The sequence below is a fragment of the Coptis chinensis genome, chromosome 4 (genome assembly GCF_015680905.1).
Source record: "Coptis chinensis isolate HL-2020 chromosome 4, ASM1568090v1, whole genome shotgun sequence".
Lineage (NCBI taxonomy): Eukaryota > Viridiplantae > Streptophyta > Magnoliopsida > Ranunculales > Ranunculaceae > Coptis > Coptis chinensis.
In genome coordinates, this window is record NC_141459.1 from 73,584,155 (window position 1) to 73,604,115 (window position 19,961).

The 19,961-nt window shown below is 42.7% G+C and overlaps 3 protein-coding genes across 3 annotated transcripts; all 3 read left to right on the plus strand.

The window, feature by feature from the left end:
• The first annotated feature begins 2,245 nt into the window (after nt 1–2,245).
• On the plus strand, nt 2,246–3,394 carry LOC147504740 (uncharacterized). Its single transcript, XM_086605343.1, has 2 exons — nt 2,246–2,810; nt 2,901–3,394. Exons 1-2 carry the CDS (start codon nt 2,246–2,248, stop codon nt 3,392–3,394), a joined length of 1,059 nt encoding a protein of 352 aa, XP_086461469.1.
• Nucleotides 3,395–4,405: 1,011 nt separating this feature from the next.
• On the plus strand, nt 4,406–4,879 carry LOC147504741 (uncharacterized). Its single transcript, XM_086605344.1, has one exon. The coding sequence runs from the start codon at nt 4,406–4,408 to the stop codon at nt 4,877–4,879; it is 474 nt and encodes a 157-aa protein (XP_086461470.1).
• Nucleotides 4,880–17,409: 12,530 nt separating this feature from the next.
• On the plus strand, nt 17,410–19,892 carry LOC147504742 (uncharacterized). Its single transcript, XM_086605346.1, has 4 exons — nt 17,410–18,623; nt 18,720–19,013; nt 19,101–19,206; nt 19,302–19,892. The coding sequence occupies exons 1-4, from the start codon at nt 17,410–17,412 to the stop codon at nt 19,890–19,892; spliced, it is 2,205 nt and encodes a 734-aa protein (XP_086461472.1).
• The last annotated feature ends 69 nt before the right edge of the window (nt 19,893–19,961 follow it).

Sequence of the window (19,961 nt, forward strand, 5' to 3'; positions counted from 1 at the left end):
AAGCGATTCGCTCAGCCCAAGTTCGAGAGATACGATGGCAAGGGAGATCCAGCGGACCACATCCACTATTTCTGACAACAGATGCCTCTTTGGCAGGAGGCTCGGTATGATGGTTTGTGGTGTATGATGTTCCCAGCTAGTCCGAAAGGAGGGGCGTCGGATTGGTACTACAGATTACTAACGGGGAGCATAAGGAATTTCCAGGAGTTGGAGCAAGCATTCATAGATCACTTCATACATCAGAAGAGGCGGGTGGTAGATATCGCGGCTTTATTCAATGTGCAACAAAGATCCGCGAAATCGGTTAGGGAGTTTCTGTCCCGGTTCAAGGCAGAGACACTGAAAGTTGAAAACTTGGATGAGAGGATAGCGGTGATAGCATTTGAAAGAGGCTTGCGTCCGGGAACAGGGGTGCACCAGTCCGTGGCAAAGAATGAGATCGCGACCTTACATGAGATGTATCCACGAGTGGAAAAGTATATAAGATATGAAGATACCATGCAAAAGGATTCCAGGAGGTCAGGGAAGACAGTGTTGTCTTTGGATAAGGAACGGGAGCACCAGAAGGCAGAGACCTCAGATAAAGAAAGCGGGGGATATCGTGGATACCGCACATGGGCAGAAGGAAGCCGGGAAGGCTCCCGAAGGGAGTACAGGGAGAGGAAGCCATACCGTGATATGGATTAGACACCGCTGAACAAACCATTGAGCAAAATCTTGCCCCTGACCAAGAATAGGTCGGCGTATGAGGGACCGCGGAGCACACCAATAGAGATACCATAGAAACCTTTCTGCGCATATCATCAGGTATAGAATCATGAGACAAATGACTGTTATGCACTAAAATGGTTGATTCAGAGGATGGTAGAGAAAGGGATGATGAGAGAGTTTGTAAGAGGCGCGCAGGACGAGGAACGCATGCCACGACAAGGAAGGATACTAGGGACAATTAATGTAATTTTCAGTGGGGAGGTTATTGATAGGGTTATATACTAAAAGCATTACTTTTGTATTAACTCTAATTCTTTATATTTTGAATGAGAATCATATGGGCAAATGTTATGCATATTATATATGTTATTAGTTATATGCATGTGTCTAATACATTATGTTGTAGATGATATGGTGTGAACACACAGAAGATCATATCATCAGTACCTTTTAAAGTATAAGTAATCGTTCACAACCTAGATGGATTTGGACAAACCATTAGTATGGTTGTAGGATAATCTGGTATTAGTCTATCTTGACTATAGGATTACTCTAGTACACTTTGTGTGTATTGAACAGGACCAAATGAGGTTGTTTCTCTTTATATTGACTATATAAGAGAACAAACGCCTCTTTTATAATGGATGCTTGTTCTCCTAATCTGGATATAATAACGGGCAATTACATGCATTGTACATTGTTTTAAATCATCAATGAGTGAGATTCATTTGTGAATCAACAAACTCGATGGATTGGGTAATGACATTGTATATAAGGTGTGTTGTTGATTATAGAAGGAATCTGTGTCCCGCAAGAAGTCGGGTTGATGATGTCCCCTTAAGGAGCTCAAAAAGATTGTCATGTAAACCCTGCAGGTAGATTTATTTCGACATGACAATGAGGTTGAGTGGTACTACTCAAGGACATAAGAAGTTGATTAATATAGTTGTCAGTAACTTGACTTAATCAACGGACATTCGATATCTTAAACACGGGGAGATCAACGAGCATATAATATGGAGCCCATAAACGCCCGACCGCGTAATTTAAGATTAGATTAGGTAGTGCAACAATGGCCTTTAGTGGAATAAGCCATTTGTTGACGGACTTGGGCTATGTGTTCTGGGCGAACATGGGAAGCCCAAGCCCGTCAGGAGGCCCAACCCTAATTTCTCCTCATGGTCCCTGTTGTAGCCTATAAATATAATACTCTCTTTGGCCAAAATTCACTATTCACTGGATTAGAAAAAGAGGCAAGGAAAGATAGATCCAAAATTGGATCTAGCTTTGTGAGAAAGAAGGGGATTGGTAGATCATTGCCCACACAACGTCCAATCTATTCTAAAGGAATTCAACAGAAGATCAAGGGGTTGATTTCGGATTTGATAAAGCTTTGATTCTCAGATATTACATTTTAGCCAATTCTAAAAGGTATGTTCTCTAATCCAAAATCTTGAGAACCCATTAATTCCGCTGCGCGTGGTTCTCGTGGTTTATAGAAATATTCGTTCTGAAAATAACGGTTCCTACAGTTATGAATCACAATGCTCATAGGGATAAGATAAGGAGGACCGCGAGTATCCAACAAATCAACGAGAGGACGGACAGGCCGCAACCAAATGCAAGGTCGGCAAAAAAGAGAGATAGAATCGCGTTTAGCAGTATGGACCTTCGGGCCTTGGACGCCCCCCATAAAGATGCGTTGGTCATTACAGTGGCGATGGGAAATTACATGGTTAAGAGGGTATTAGTGGATTGTGGGAGTGCAGTGGATTTGTTATTCGTAGGAGCTTTGGAAGAAATGGGTGTTGATCCTAAGCAATTGACGCCTCTGCGGACAAACTTGGATGGTTTCAATAGGAGTATGACAGAGCCCATGGGGGAACTGCTATTGCCCGTGACAGTGGGTCTAGTGACCGTCTTTAGCCGATTCATGGTGGTAGATTCTGCTTCTCAGTACAATGCAATTTTAGGAAGGAGATGGATTCATGAGATGAAGGTCGTTCCGTCAACGTACTACCAAGTTATACGATTCCCCACAACAATTGGCACGTACGAGGTCTGTGGTGATCAGGTGCCCTCCCAGAACAGCCATCAGGGTACAGTAAAGCGGTTGATCCGCGGACCAGGAGAAGAGACTTCCAGCCCTAGGAAGAGGCAGGCGTAGCAATTATAGTGTGCCTCGGTAGAGAAAGAGGTCGAGGCATCAGTGGGACCGAAGACCCTCGATGAGATCGAGATAGTAAATATTGGAGAAGGGGAGGAGGAGAATTTCACGTCGGTAGGATCCAGTTTTCCAGAGGAGTGGAAGGATAAGTTGATACAGTTTTTGGCCGAGAATAAGGATGTTTTCGCATGGGCGATTGAGGAAATTACTAGGTTGGACCCAGAGTTCGCTTGTCACCGATTGCACATGAAGGAAGGTGCTAAGCCCGTAAGACAAAGGATGCGAGGCATTAGACCTAAATATGCAGAGAGAATCCAGAAAGAAGTCACGAGATTGAAAGGGGCGGGGATCATACGAGAAGTGGAATTCACTGACTGGTTGTCCAACATCGTCGCGGTAACAAAAAAGAATGGCAAGGTTCAGATGTGCGTCGACTTTACTGATGTGAATCTGGAGTGTCCAAAGGACAGTTACCCCATGCCGTGGGTGGATGAGTTGGTGGATATAACTGCATGATTCAAGATATTTTCATTCATGGATGCATCTATGGGATACAACCAAGTCGCGATGTACGGGCCAGATCAAGAAAAGACAGCGTTTGTGGTGGAAATGGGCACATATTACACAAGGATGTCGTTTGGGCTGAAGAATGTGGGGGCTACATTTCAGCGGTTGGGGGAGAAAATGTTCAAAAACGAGATTCGAAAAGGGATTGAAATATACATAGATGACACGGTGGAGAAGAGTATGTCGAAAGAGGAGCATATAGAGGGTTTGAGAGAGACATTTAGTATACTACGGAGGTACAACTTGAAGTTAAATCCTGAGAAATGCACAATCGGGGTGACCACGGGGAAGTTTCTGGGTTATATTTTTACTCATAGGGGAATAGAGGTTAATCCCGAACAAATAAGGTCGTTAGTGGAAATGCCATCGCTGCAGAATGTGAAGGAAGTACAGCGGCTAGCGGGAAGGGTCGCGGCTTTGAATAGGTTCATTTCCAAATCATCTGATAAATGTAGACCGTTGTATAGGTTATTGAGAAGTATGCCAAACTTTGCGTGGACTGTAGAGTGCGAGGCGGCAGTTCAAGAGTTGAAGAGGTATTTGGGAAAAGCTCATTTGTTGTCGCGACTAGAGCAGGGTGAGAAATTGTACTTGTATTTGGGGGCCACGGAGTATGCAGTTAGTTCGATTCTGATTCGAGTGGTAGGCAAGGTGGAAAAGCTGGTGTATTTTCAAAGTAAAACATTACTTGATGCAGAGACGCGGTACAGTAGAATTGAGAGATATGCATTGGCGCTAGTATTCTCAGCCCTGAAACTGAAACCCTATTTTGAAGCTCGCGCGGTAGTGGTGGTAACTAATTTGCCTCTGAAGCAAGCGTTAAAGGCAGAAAAATCAGGCAGAATGCTAAAATGGGCGGTGATGCTAAGTTTCTATGACATATAATATCAAATAAGGACCCCGGAGAAAGCGCAGACGGTGGCAGAATTTCCAGCTGAGGATCCTACTTGGGGAGAAGAGATGGTCATGGAGCCGGAGAGGGATACGGAGCCAGATCTCCTAGAACTGTGGGATAAGAGAAATGGGTGGAGGGTATTTGTAGATGGATCGATCACGGATTCATGCAGTGGCATAGGAGTTGTATTGGTGACGCCTAACAATAACATAATAGAGCAAACCATGAAACTAGGGTTCACGACATCTAGTAATGAAGCAGAATATGAAGCAGTAATAACAGGGTTGAGAATGGCCGAGGAGTTGGGGGTAAAGGAACCGATAGTGTATTCCGATTCAAATTTAGTAGTGTGTCAAGCAAACAGAGGTTTCGCTGCCCGATGCCCTCGGATGGCAAGGTATTTAGAGGTGTTGCTCAAGAGATCCACCAAGTTCACAAAGCTCAGGTTTATCCATTTGGGATGCGGCGAGAATAGACATGCTGACTCCCTGGCATATGTAGCCACGGCAATACCAGGATCAGAAGAAAGATCGATATGAGTAGGTATGTTAGAGAGACCACGCACTGAGGAAGGGGAAGAGTTGTGTCAGATCATAGAAGAGAGTGGGGGTTGGATGGACCTGATTAAATGTTTTTTGGTGGGAAAGGGGGAGATAGACAAGAAAGAAATAAGAAAGTTAGAACAGACATCTTAGATATATGTTTTGTTGGAAGGAGAGTTGTACTGAAAGAACTTCAATGGGCCGCTGTTAAAATGCTTAGGGTTGCGGTTATCATCAGAAGTGTTGGCAGAGTTGCACGAAGGAGATTGCGGGAGCCATTCGGCGGGAAGAACTACGGCACATCGTCTTCTGTCACAAGGTTACTTCTGGCCTCATATGAAAAGGGATGCAGTGGAGTTTGCTAAGAGATGCAACAAATGCCAGAGATTTGCTCAAATTATCTCTGCCCCAGTGGAGCCCCTACATAATGTGTCAAGCCCATGGCCATTCGCTAAGTGGGCGATGGACATAGTGGGACCGCTGCCCATGGCCAGCGGTAAACAGAGGTTCCTACTGGCAGCAATTGATTATTTCACGAAATGGATAGAGGTCATGCCTCTACAACAAGTGAAGGAGACGCAGATCATCAAGTTCCTATGGGAGAATATTATATGTAGGTTAGGATTGCCATATACCATTATAGCAAACAATGGAACTCAGTTCACAGGAGCAAAGGTGACAGGTTTCTTGCAAGCATACAAGGTAAAACAGGGGTTCTCGGCCCCTTATAACCCCGAGGGCAACGGAGAGGCGGAGTCATCTAACAAAACGATCATGAATAACCTCAAAAGGAAGTTGGAAGACAAAAAGGGGGAATAGGCAGATGAGTTGAATCATGTACTCTGGGCTTATCGTACTGCACCGCGGTCATCCACCCAAGAGACACCATTTTTGTTAGCTTACGGCGTGGAGGTCGTGATCCCTTCTGAGATGGTGGCGGCTACAACGCGGATGAAGGTCGTGGAAGAAGGTTCAAACTAGAGAATATTGGCAAGAGATTTGAATCTAGCGGAAGAGAGTAGAGACTCAGCTCGTATCAAACTAGAGGAATACCATCAGCGGCTACAAAGACAATATAACAAAATGGTCAAGCCGCGGCAATTCCAGATAGGGGATTATGTGCTCCGAAGGGTGACTCCTAGCACCAGGAGAGAGAAAGATGGCAAGCTAGGTCCAAATTGGGAGGGACCTTACACCGTGGTGGAAGCAGGAGGGTCTGGCACGTACAAGTTGAGAACAATGGAGGGCAAGTTGATAGAGAAGCCCTGGAATGTTAGAATGTTGAAAAAAATTTACATGTGATTGTAATGGAGATCTAGAAACAGGTGATGTAGCTGTATGTATATATATAAAACAACAGTACTTTTGAGAAGAGAATATTACTGGAAGGAAGAATTAGCCAAATCAAACTTGTGGCAAAGAAAACATGGGGTAAGAGAATGGACAGCGGAAGGGATGAGCCTTTCGTTGACATAATGCCAAAATCGAGCCAGGGGCAAGAAGAGTTGCCCCAACACGCTTCCTGAAATAGTAAAGTCCGCAGAGTGGGGTGAGCCCTCCGCGAACGAGAGATACAAATTACACGTGGGGCATAGAGAGATGCTTACGCTAGGCGGCGCAGCCCGTCAAAGGGAGTGACAGCGGAGGGGATGAGCCCTTCGCTGACACAAGGCCAAAGATGAACCTCGGGCAAGCTGAGTTGCCCCAGTAGGCATCCTGAGACAACAGAGCCCGCGGAGTGGGATGAGCCCTCCATGGATAGGAGACGCAAACTTCACATGGGGCAAAGAGAGAGGCCTATGTTAGGCTGCGCAGCCCATCAAAGAGAATGATAGCGAAAGGGATGAGCCCTTCGCTGACATGAGGCCAAAAAGAGGGGATGAGCCCTTCACTGACACAAGGCCAAAGCTGGACCTGGGGCAAGCTGAGTTGCCCCAGCAGGCATCCTGAGACCACAGAGCTCGCGGAGTGGGATGTGCCTTCCGCGAGCAAAAGACGCAAACTTCACATGGAGCAAAGAGAGATCTGAGGCCTATGTTAGGCTGTGCAGCCCATCAACAAGAGTGACAGCAGAGGGGATGATCCCTTTGCTGAGATAAGGCCAAAGCCGGACCCGGGGCAAACTGAAATGCCCCAGCAGACCTTCTAAGACAATAGGTTAGACGGCGGGGAAGGAACACTTTGCGACCAGGAGAGGCAAATGACACATGGGGCAATGAGGAATGCCTAGTCAGGCTGCATCGCCAACTAAAGAGAGGGCAATAGTCTAATTATAGTGGTGACGATAGATATGGGGTGATGCTTTGCAATTCAAACAAACAGGTAGAGTCAAAAGATACAAGGCAATATTCACACTGGGCAAAATCAAACATCATAGTCATTAACTAAATAGTAGCAAAGAAGATAGTTGCTAAACAAAGAGCGAGAACAAATAACAGAGTGCCAGGTGGTGACATTGTCTTAATATAGAAAGTTTCTAAAGCATTTATGAGGCGGGTTCAACAACAGGTATCTCTTCAGTAGCTTCATCTGTAATCGCCACGAAGGTCTCATCAGTGCCCGCCGCCTGGAGGGTGGTATCATCGGTCACAGGGTGTTCAGGAAGGACCTCAGCGGCCGGTGCTTCTTCCATTGCGACCTCTGGGGATTCAGTCACTGAGGTGGTAGGTCGCTCCGGGAGAAGTCGTCCTTCTTGAATGAGTCGCGCATGCTCCTCTTGAATTTTCTTGGTCACCCTCTTATCAGCCAAGAGTTTGAAGCGGTCACGGAGTACAACCATATTTTCTTAGTGCTGCTACACTAGATTAGCGGTAGCATCCCGATGCTGCTGATTGAGGGCATCCAAGGCTTCACAATGTTTTTGAGAGAGGGTATCCAGATTGAGTTGATGTTGTTGAAGGAGTACTTCCCTTTGGCGGTTCAAACGTTCGTTGACCGTGTCCATATATCGTTGATGGGAGGATTCTGCAGACCTAAGTTCATCTTGAGCCTGGAGTTTGGCTAATTTGGCAGCTTTTAGATCTGACTGGAGGCCGGCATAGGTAGCTTTTAGACCAGTAGGGTCGTTGAGTTCTTTCTCCAGGGAGGCTACCTTGGTCTTGGCACGGAAAAGGTCGTGGATCATGAAGGAGATGTCCAGGCTCACCTAGGATCAAAGAAGAGGATATATATATATAAAAAAGTACCCTCTCCCAGTTGGTGTACAGGGAAGTGCGATGTTGGTCAAACGAACCTCCGTCCTAATATGCAATGTCTTTAGGCAAATGAGCATTGTAAAAAAAAGAGGAGGCTATAGTTACGTTGTCTAGTGCGGAGTTCGCGGTAGTCACCCTGCGATTACGCACATTGAAAATAGGACAAAAGTCCTCGGTGGGTGGGGGCTCAAATGCAGAGACAGCAGGGCGAGATGGTTTTTTCCCAAGCCGGTGGGTACAGGGGGAAGGGGCAGTTGGATGAAGGGGTGAAGTGGCAGGGGCAAGCTCTTCAGATGGAGAGGTTCACAAAGTGGAAGTGGCGGGTTCTGCGAACACGAAGGTCTGTTGTCTCTTGGATGGAGGGTGTTCAGCAGGCGCCTGCACATTGGTGGGAGGAACTTCCCTCACCTCGTTGTTATCAGAATCACTATCAAAAAGTTTTTATGTATGAACATCAATGTTTTCAGGAGGGGAATGAGGAGAGGTATATTGATCGTCCCAGTGTGAGATAGCACAGTAGGATGGGACGTTTTCGGGAGCAGGAGAGGTGGGAGGATGGTGAGATTCGAAGGAGGGGGATACAGGTCGGGGATGAGTACGGCAGGAGGTATGGGTGCAATGCTTTTTCCTTGGAGGAGGAGAGGCCCTTGGTTTCCGCTCTTTACGTGGTGGAGGGCAATAAAAAGGAGCATAAAATCCACCGATGTTATGCAGTGCAGGAATGGCTAACAAGGGAGTCGTGGTAGTGGGGTGGATACCCAAGAGATTCGCTTGAGCAGGTCCGAGGTAGTGGAGTCTTTGGAAAATAGGGCAAGAAATCCCCACGTAAATTTGGGACTTGGAGTCCAGCCGCCAACCTACAAATAAGAGGGACCGTGGGTTAGGGGATAACTTGAAAAGTACAACAAAAAAAGGGGGAAAATATAGGATACTCACTGCGGGTGATGAAGGCGAGGTGATTAAGTGTTAAGTCAGAAGGAATGTCCGTGGACAGAAAGTTGCCCGATACATATAGCAGGTAGTGATGCCACACCTTGTCGGAGGTGGTGACACGGAGAACGAATGATTGCTTCGAGGGACGTATGCAGAAGGACTGGCATCCGACTCCGACATCCTTGGTACTCTTCTTGATATAGTATTGAGAGAAAATATCACGGCTGCTTATCGGGGGCTCGCCGGTTTTGTTATAGGAGTTCACAGCATACATAACCCTCCAAAAGTTACCGATGCCCTAGCAGGGAGGGATATTGAAATGATTGCACACCTCGACATTAAGAAGGGTGAGGGGAAGTCGTAGACCGACAACAATTTGACCTACAGTCATAATGAGATACCCCAGGCAGCGGGGAACCAAATGTGGGTAATGAGTGACAGAAGGCACGTGTTCCAATTCTATGTCGGCAGGGATCCCATAGGCAGCCCTAATTGCGTCCAAATTAGGTTTACGATATCGAGATGGGGGTGGCAGTAGAGCTCTCTGGCGGCCCGAGGTGGAAGGGACCGCAGCAGGGGCAAGAGGGGGTGGAGACGCAACCCCAGCGGACCGAGAAGAGTAGGAGTCACCGGAATCGGGCCCATTGGAAAGGAAGATGAACAGACTCTAGATATTGAATTAACTCAAATACAGTGCAAATTAAATAAGGTAAAGCTTAGAAAACTCACCGAGCGAAGTGAGGTGTGATGTGAAGAGCATGTAAGGAGTAGCTAAAGGGAAGAAGAGCCACCAGAGAGACCACAACAGGAGGAAGCAACACTGAAGCACAGATAAACCAAAGAAGGATCGAAAAGAAAAAAGAGGAAGGGCGAGTGTGGAGAAAAGCGAAGAGAAAGAGAGAAAAGAAAGGTAAAGTGAGAGAAAAGGTGAAGGAGCGAAGTTTAAATAGATTGAGGGCATAAGAATAAATTCCGGTGTGGTTGGAAAATCGAAGCGACGGCAGAAGTTCCAGCCAAAGGTTGACACGTGGAAGTTTGGAAAACGAGGGGTTTGCAGAAAACGCGTGTGATGATTACTTGTCCCATCACACGTCTCTCGAGACAGACTAGTGTCAATTGGAAAGGAAAGGAAGCAATGAGTGTTCTCTACCCCGGGCCAATTTGTAGTAGCCTAATAATGGATGGTTGACTGCAGCAGAAAAAGAAGTGGGGAGTAACTTAATAAGAGACGTCGGGGAGTACTGGATCGGGCCGCAGAACCCTAGACTGTGGACGTGGCATATGTACGGGGTAAAGAGGAACCGATAGATGGAAGACAGATGGACGGCCCCAACGCAAAGGGGAAGGGGTATAAAGAGAAGAGGATAGAGAGAAATAAAGGGAGGCCGCATTAGAGAGAGAAGAGGAACAATAGAAGAGGAGAGAAAAAGAGAAGTTTGTAGGAGGAGAGATTTTAGGTTCATACATTATACGTACACTTAAAAAAAAAATGGTAAGTAGAATGCTTGACATTTTCTTCGTCACCCCAACTTTGTCTAAATACCACATGAAAAAAAAAAACGCATATAAACATTTTTACGCTATGCATCCTAGATTCCAAGTGTGGGAGTTTGTACTTCTTCCATATAATACCAAGATTTCTCGACATAGGACGCCTTAGTGTACCTACTCATCTGCATAAAATCTCGAATGAAGTCAAGGGTTAGTGAAATGATTAATTGATCTATAAAATCGTTTTTTCTTATTAGATTTAGTTTACATCATTTGTGGAGCTAGATTGAGACTTATATGCCGTGTTAGACAATATTATTAGTAGGGCAGGGTAACCATTAGATTCTTTCTCTCTTGATTTTAGATGAGTTGGCATTGAATTTAACGTGCATTTCAAAAAGCAAAGTAGAAGCCCCATCACTCTGGAGATAAAACAAAAATCCTCCATTAAATAAAAGCTAGACTGTGGTATATACCTATGCCTTTTTTTGTATTTATAACTCATAACATGTTTTGCAAAATGGCTAACGTCTCTTGATCACCTCAAAGCACCCCAAGTCAACAAATTATGCAATCTCTATAATCACTTAACACTACACCATTTGGGCTATTTTGCAACCATTGGGATTTTTCATTACCAACACATATACATCCGTTACTTAATGGACCAACATTTATTAACCGTTAGTAATACAAATATCCGTTGGTAAATATTATGTAACATTTCTTATATATTTTCTAACACTTCAGTATACGTTACTAAAGATAAACAAAATGGGAAAATAATTAAATTGTCAAAAACAAAAATTACTTTGCCCTAAAAATATAACGAAAACTTCAGCGGGAAATAATGAAAACTTAAGCGGGATTTTTTTTGCTCTAGCCGCTCATCTAAATCCCGATAACATGTGAATGAAAAGGAAAACAACAAGAAAAAAAGAGAAAACATTGGAGTGGTGTTGCCGCGCCGGCCAAGGTTTCGATTCAGGTAAGTCGTCCTCTCTTCCTCTCTCTTCTATCCTCCCCTTTCAATAATTGATATGGGGTTCTAATTAAAAATTTATCTATGTTCAAGGTAAATTTACTCAGAGATTAAACAAGTTGTCATTGCTTTTGTCATTCGATCTGCTCAAGGTAAATTTACTCATCAATTGTTTTTAAAAAAGTGGTGTTCTTGCTTATGTGTTGTGACTTGATTTACTTAGGCTATGTTTGGTTCGCAGAATTCTCTTTCAACAAGAAATTGCATTCCTGGAATCTGCTTGACCTAAATTTGATTTCCAAAAATTTGTTTTCCAACTGTTTTTTTCAAGTTTCCAACGATGAAAGCTATTTTTTTTTATTATAAAACTCATATGAGATGACAAGAGACTGAAGAAAAGAAAACAACTTCTATTCTATTTTTTAGGAAGTTGTTTTCACCCATTCTGAGGTACTTTGAGAATCCATTTTCCACTTTTCTGTTTTCCATGGTTCACCAAACACTCGTAAGATTTTAGATTCGATGAAAACATTTTCTTTTGCTCATCTTTCCGTGAACCAAACGCAGCCATAGTGTTAGATTGAAGTTTAGATATTTTGTCTTGTTTTAGAAAGCTAATAGATTCTCCAGAATATTCATCTTGAAATGACCAAGGAGAGGGAAAATAGAATTTTATGATTAGCTTCTCAAATTTGGAAAGAAACCATTCCAAATTCCACAATGTACTGGAATAAAAGAAACGAGAAAGAACATGAAATCTGTAAATTAAATGTGGTTCGTCGGCCTTTCAAAATTATACTCATAACAAAAAGCGTGCCTAGGTCCGCAGCAGAACTCATAAACTAAAAGACCTTGCCTTCCCTTTTGGTCTTAAAAATGGTCATATGGTGTTTCCCAAGTAATGCGCCAACACTTGAGAATCAAAGAAAGGACCATAAACAAACAAACGCCATAAGCAGCTAGGTTGCTCCATGATGAGAAACAAATAAAAGAAAATGAGTCTTACGATAACAGTATATTAAGTATCACCATTTTTGTTGAAGCAGTAGTTTTGTTGAGCGAAATCTGTATCATGTGCCTAAACGTATAGCCCACGTCTATGTCACAATGAAAGTCTCGCGAACAAATAAATGGTTACGACACAAGTTTTCTGTTTGACAAAAGCTTCAGAAAACAAGTAGTGATTTTAGCCTAGTCTAGCTCCCACACCTTGAATCTCGTATTGCAGACTTCAAAATGATGCGAAATCATTCCATTCCAAAAACAAAACAACAACCAAAGCTCTTTCATGTAGGAAACCCAGGTGCCTTCAACAGATACCAGTTTGATGCCTTCCGATGCCTTCCGATAAGGCATCCGATAAGGTTTGTGTACCGAGAGATCCAGATGTAAGCTCTAGCCTTGTCGTTAATGGCTCGCTTGAAAGACCCGTGGAGGCCTCCCGGGTAAGTGGCAGACAGTGCTACTATTCCCAAGCACCCATGTTTAAATATCCATCAATAACATGGACCTCTTTTCCTTGCCTAAGGTAAGCTTTGCTTCTCAATAGCAAGCCCTCGTTACCAAAGCGATAACGGAGACTCTCTCTGAGGGAAAGAAATAATTTATGTACTAAAGCTTTCACGTGGCGAAAAGAATTAGTCCAATGCCTTAGTTTCGACGCAGCAAGGAGAACGAGGAGGAAGCAAGTCAGCGCATCCAACCTCGCGGCTTACTCTTCTTTGCCTTGGGCGAGGATACCCTAGTTCCAATCGTTTTAGGAAAGTCGGCATTCTTAGTTGAAAGGACTTATACCATGAACGGACTCTTTGCCTTGAGGCAATCAGTTCCTTGGCTTACTAATGATAATGACCACTTCGAGAAGAACCTATTTGAAAACAGTCTAATGCCACATCTGACTCAACAGCTCCTTCTTCCTTTTCTTCTTCATGTGCACAAGCCCTTCTTATATATGCAACCACTTATCTTCCTGGAGAAAGTAGCCCAAGTAAGGCAGCAAGAGGAAGAAGAGGCTCGGACATTAAGTAAGTTGCTTTCACTAGCAGCCATTATCCTTGCCCCCTATGTACTTGTAGGCTAAAATGGGGTAATCGGCTTGCTAAAAATAGTATATGCCGTTCTGCTGATGCTAATGGAGGCAAATAGGATTCTCCTCCTTTTGATGGCATTCAGTTTCATGTCGACGAATCGGCCCGATTATAGGGATTCTACTTTCATGGCGGCGAAGCGCCCTTCCCCGCCTTTTACCTTTATTCCATCATCATTTTATTCCCGCGAATTCCATCGATTGACGAGCAACCTGGCACCGTGTTGAACATCTAGAGCCGGACCGGAATGGCGGCGCATGTCCAGCTCAAGTCCGGATCTCAACATCTCCCTCTTTTGTCTTTGTCGCGAGCACTATGGTTCTTTCCATAGTCGGATATGTGGACGACTTCGACCTTGGGCTTAATCTCAAGGTCAATGGCGGCGTGAATTGCTTTCGGGAACTTTAGGAATGGATCCAGGGGTTACCGATCACTCATCCATTAGCGTATACTCTACAAAGCGAGAAGAATCGAGAGGAAAAGGGCGTGAAAAATGTAAAAGTCTTCCTTCCGAAAAATGTGATATCCGGCTGCTCTCATCGACAAGAGCCTTTGTCTTGGTTCAATCCTTTGAGCTCTCCCTCATGCTTGCTTTGTGGTGCCTAGTCGATCGGTCAAAACTCATCTACGGCTCGCTGATCATCTGAAGTCAACCACTTTTTGTAAGTAAGAAAGCCTTTCGCTCATTGGTCGTCTTAAGCTTCAAGTACTCTCGTGCACCATCGAACTAAAGCACCTCTTGCCCAACGGCTAGAGCTATGCATAAGAATTTTTCAAATGAAATCACATGAAAGAGCATTTCGAGAGGTCTCAACAATGAATCGACAACGAAAACTTTTCCAATTCGTTCTCATTCTACCAAAGAAATTGGTATTTTGGACCTACCATAGAAAGGAAAGGGGATAATATAGTGCACTCTTCGTTTTCCTAGTCAAAGGATATCCTGCTCTGCAAACAACCCAAAAACTCTTTTTCTACCGAACATATCTCGAAGTAACATTTCCATCGACACTAGGCGGACTATGGGTACCACAAAGCTCTAACCAGCCCCACCCTACCTCATTGAAAGAAGATTTTCTTCATCTGATGTTGATCTTGACGCGAGCAAGGCGATGAAGTAAAAGGTGTCGACGGATAGACGAACTTACTTAACCTTTTTGAGTCGATGGGACTTACCAACCTCTCAAAGGGTGGACTTCCTCGAGAAAGGCTTTCTGCAACTAGAAAATGAGAATATGACCTTCCAATCGAACGGGGTTGGAGTGCGGAAAAAGCGATTTCACGCTTAAAGATCGGTCTGTCGAGAAAGTGTTCAATGCTAGGATAAGATAACCAAAGCGGGCATAGTTCCATGTAGTGAATTCTAGTAGTTTTTCTTGCAACTTCTATTGAAACCACTCCCTTTTTGTGCTCTTTAAGCCCAACTAGATATCAAGATATCTCAAAGCTGCATTTCCTTTCACGGCATAGGCTTAATGCTCAAAGAAAAGCATATCACGAAGCGAAAGAAAAACAGTTGACCCTCTACCAGAATAAGATCTCTAGGTTTACCAAATCCTTCTCAACAAAATGTCTTGTGAAAGATGGAATTAAGTCAGGTCAGGAATCTTGAATAGAAAGAAAGAGGTGGGTGATCCCTCCGCTGGAAAGGAGACCTAAAAGTGATATCTGTAGGCCATATGCACAATGAAAGGTCAATTTTGATTCTCTACGACACAAGCCGATACTTGATCATCGACCAGAACTTTCCATTCTGTATCGATGACTTGTGAACAAGAATTTGTATAAAAAGTGTTTGAAGTGTATCCTGTTCCCAACTACTTAAGGTCACTGACTTTTTAGTCGATGTTACGTTCTATATATGAGACTTATAGCCTAATTTTTTTGCTGCCTAGTTTTGTTTTATTTTTTCGTCTTCTTCTTTGATATATGGATTGTTGGTGGCAAGAATAATCTGATTTGGTAGAACCGTGGGTAGACACATAATGTGGCGTTAGCATCACAGGATTGTCTTTGTCTACGTTAGAGGTTTTTTTACTGTGTATAAGCATGTAGGCTATCTGGTTGTACCTTTTTTCCCTTCTCTTTTAACATGCCATTATGTTATCTTTAGAATGAGAAGGCAGTCAACACCAACACATATATCTTAGCTTTCCCAATTTGTTATAACCAACTAATACACAATGGTGACATGTTTTAATTCTGATAGATCTTTCACGTAAGATATATTATTGATTGTGTTCTTTTAATTTTATATTTATATATTTTGGATTGATATATAATTGTTGTTATTATTGTTAGTATGGGATGTGCTTGCTTGAAGCAAAAAGTGCTACTTAGCCAAAATAATTTTTTACTCGAATCTTTACTTTTTATATGGCCTTTCACTTTTGGGTTATATATGTTGTATCAATGTGCTTTCTTTGCATAGGACAGGGAATGTTAAGAACATATTGCTTTATCTTTGTTTTTTTTTTTTTGCCGATTATTCTTCAATGATATGACATAAATTATAGGTATCGTTATAATCAGGTCATTGACTAGTATGACTAAATGTGCCATTTAATTGGACTAATCTAGATAATTGGAACTTGAGTTGTTGAGTTCGGGATTGTTTGAGAACATCAAGGTTATCTTAGGAGTGTTCTTCATATGAAAACACTTGTGTCTGTTTGATAGTCGGATGATTGGAACTTATTTGCTTATTTTGTCTTAAATTTCTTAACTATAAACATGTTAGAAAGTGTTTTGTTTTATTGTAGAATGAGTGAGCAAATTCAGAAAGCTTGGATGGACGAAAAAGACAGGAGGTCCACACTTTATGAAGATGGGGCTAGGGATTTTGTTTCATTTGCCAAAACAAAGTTGGGCGGGTCTACTTGTCCTTGCCCATGTAAAAATTGTAGGAATAGGTTCCGACTAGAATATGATGTGGTCGAAGATCATTTGAACCTAAACGGTATAGATCTCTCATACCGTGTATGGGTTTTACATGGTGAAAGACGCTCACAGACTTCGATGGAGCATCCGGTGGTGGGAAACATGGAAGAAAAAAACATCGAGGAAGATGGGCTTGGAATAGAGAACTTTGTTGATGCTTATATGGGCCATGGTATTGAAACAGGAGATATTGAACCACCATTTGTTCCTGAACCAGACTTGGGTAAAAGGTATCTTGACTACAAAAGAAAAGCGATAGAAAAATTGTACCCTTCTTGTGAGGGACCCGAGAAGACACTTTTAGCAGTTGTTGAACTTCATAATTTGAAAAAACAGTTTGGGTGGTCTGGAAATAGTGTGACAGCATTGTTGTCCATGTTGAGGAGATGGTTACCCAAAGAAAACACATTATTGCGATGAAGTATCCTGTAATGAAGCAAATGTTGAAAGACTTAGGGATGAAAGCCAAGTGCATTCATGTGTGCGAAAATAATTGTATGTTATACTGGAAACTTGATGAAGAATTGGAGCAGTGTCGTCATTGTAAAAAACCTAGATACAAAGTCCTAGCAGGCAAAGGAGGGAAGGTTTCAAAAGAGCCTAACAAAGTGTTGAGACACTTTCCTCTCATTCCGAGACTCCAAAGGTTGTATACAATACCATGGATAGCACGTGACATGACTTGGCATGCTAGATCGAATCTTCGTGGGATTATATGAGGCATCCAAATGATTACGGGCAATGGAAAGTATGTAAAGAGAATTATAAAGAGTTTGTAGATGAGGGCGCAATGTTTGGCTTGCTATTGCAACGGATGGATTTAATCCACGGGAGTTCAATCTACGGTTATAGTTGTTGGCTGTTATCACGGTGCCTTATAATCTCCCACCATCATTATGTATGAAAGCAGAATTCCAAATGTTGTCTCTGTTAATTCCTGGGCCGAAGGCACCAAGTCAAGACATTGATGTTTTTCTCGAGCCACTGTATGATGAGTTGAAGCAGTTGTGGGATCATGGAGTGCCCGCTTATGACATGTATAAAAAGGAACATTTCACACTGAGAGCTATGTTGATGTGGGGGATTCACGACTTCCCTGCTTTTGGGAACTTATCCGGTTGTGTAACCCATGGATACAAAGCTTGTCCACGATGTGGTGACAACACTCCATCTCTTCATCTACCTGTCAGCAAGAAAATTGTTTATACTAACTATCGGCAGTTTCTTAGAAGTGATCACCCGTTTAGAGATGGGAAGTACTTGGGGCTCAAGACAGTAGAAGATAATCTTCCTCCAGAACCGCTAAAAGGGGAAAAACTTCTACAACATTTAGATCGTATCAACTTTGTAACTTGGAAAGACAGTGATGGCAAGAGAAAAAGAGCTGATGTGAATGTCGATGATGCTGGTGATGGTGGTGAAGTTACTGCGGCATGGTATAAGAAGTCTATCTTTTTTGGTATGGGGTACTGGATAGACCACGAAGTCCGCCATGTTATTGATGTGATGCATACCGAGAAGAATGTTGCTGAACATTTACTAAACACGATCCTTTGCTTGAGTAAAACAAAAGATACTGTAAATGCACGGGAGGATATGAAGCTTCTTGGCATACACAGTGGGCAGTGGATGCAAACTGATTTGAACACCGGGAGAACAGTTAAGCCACATGCTTCTTTTGTTTTGGATAAGAGTGAGAAAATGAATTTCTTAAAAACTTTGAAGTACTTAAAGCTCCCTTCGGGTTTTTCTTCTAACTTGAGCAACATTGTTAGTCTCAGTCCACCTGGTTTGCTAACAATGAAGTCACATGACTATCATGTCATCATAGAGTACTTGTTACCTGTATTGCTTCAACATGCCTTCCCAAAACACCGCGATTTAAAGAAAGCTATATACCAGATAAGCTTATTCTTTAATTTACTCTGTTCGAAGGTCTTGATCAGAAAAGATATTCAAGAAGCTAAGTACATGGTTGCCGAGGCATTATGTGTGTTAGAGAAACACTTTCCGCCATCCTTTTTTGATATAAGCGTCCACCTTATGGTGCATCTAGCAGATGAGGCGTTGTTTTGTGGACCTACCCAAGATCGGTGGATGTATCCATTCGAACGGTAAATCACTTTTATTTCAATTGTCTTTGACTTTATTTGACGTGTATTTGAACTTAAAATTTACATATGCAAGTTTGGAATATTTCATTCCATTAGGTCGATGAAAGAGTGTAAAGACATTCCTAGCAACAAACGATATGTTGAAGGCTCTATTGCAGAATCCTATCTTGTTGCTGAATCCGTTAGGTATGCCATGGAGTACATGTCCAATCCACGAGCCGGTAATCACAAATACAGTCAAGAAGTCGTTTTAGATGAAAATGGCGAGTATAGTGATGAAGGGCCTATGCTAGATGGTAAGGATGTGTCATTATCCCCTCATCAATTTGTACAGATACGTCGATGGGTGCTTTTTCGACTTGAAGTCGAAGAACGTGATACATTTTACAGGTCTGAATTCTTGACTATGTAGGCATGGAACATGTTGTGTTATTATGTAGATATACTTATATTAAAGCTTGAATGAATAAAATGCAGTGAGTATTGTGACTCGTTGCAATCTGGTTCACGTGCTAAAGGAAAAGGGATTGCAAAAACAGAAGTAGAGATACAAACAAATTTCATTGATTGGTTATATAAAAAGGTATTAATTCTTACAAAAACAATATAATTTAGAAATACTATGATAGTTCACTTACTAGTGATGTTTTTAAATTGTTTTCTTGTGTATTGTTATAGTTGTTGGAGGACGATGCCACGAATTCTATGTTATGGCATTTAGTCAAAGGGCCAACTAAAGCTAAGACATACAAGAAGTACCGCGTCAATGGCTTTGTTTTCTCTCCCAAGTCTCATGATGATACTGTTACCACCCAAGACAGTGGTGTTTTTATGAGGGCAGTTACTTCTTTTACTGCAAGTAGGAAAGATAAGAATCCTATTGATGCGACAACGATGTGGTATGGGGTCATTAAACAGATAATTGAGGTAGACTATATCGACTTTCAAGAGGTGGTCTTTTATTGCGATTGGGTGAGGGTGGAGGACAAGACTAATGGCTGTAAAATTTGTCCAGACTCGGGCTTGGTGATGGTCAACCTCAACAAACTGAAAAGTTCAAGTAACTTTTTGGATGAGCCAGCTATTCTTGCTCGAGAGGCATATCAAGTGTTTTATTCACAAGATTTGAAACATCCTGATTGGTCGGTGGTTATACATTCTCCAAGGCGATTGACTTGTCAAGTGGATGAGCAAGATGTACCAACTGACTTCCAATCTACTCTTGAAGACCAACCCAATTTGAAACCCTTGCTAGAAAGACGACGTTAACTTAATGTCTAATATAACCTTTTGCTATGGATGCATCCATTTGTGTATAGTTTTATATTGCGTGAATTA

Excerpts from the sequence above, each read along its gene's own strand:
- LOC147504740 (XM_086605343.1), top strand. The coding sequence starts at position 2,246 with ATGAATCACAATGCTCATAGGGATAAGATAAGGAGGACCGCGAGTATC. Across the intron at positions 2,811-2,900 it reads CTCCCAGAACAGCCATCAGG|AGAAAGAGGTCGAGGCATCA; the intron begins GTACAGTAAAGC and ends GTGCCTCGGTAG.
- LOC147504741 (XM_086605344.1), top strand. The coding sequence starts at position 4,406 with ATGGTCATGGAGCCGGAGAGGGATACGGAGCCAGATCTCCTAGAACTG.
- LOC147504742 (XM_086605346.1), top strand. The coding sequence starts at position 17,410 with ATGAAAGCAGAATTCCAAATGTTGTCTCTGTTAATTCCTGGGCCGAAG. Across the intron at positions 19,014-19,100 it reads GAACGTGATACATTTTACAG|TGAGTATTGTGACTCGTTGC; the intron begins GTCTGAATTCTT and ends AATAAAATGCAG. Across the intron at positions 19,207-19,301 it reads TTGATTGGTTATATAAAAAG|TTGTTGGAGGACGATGCCAC; the intron begins GTATTAATTCTT and ends GTATTGTTATAG.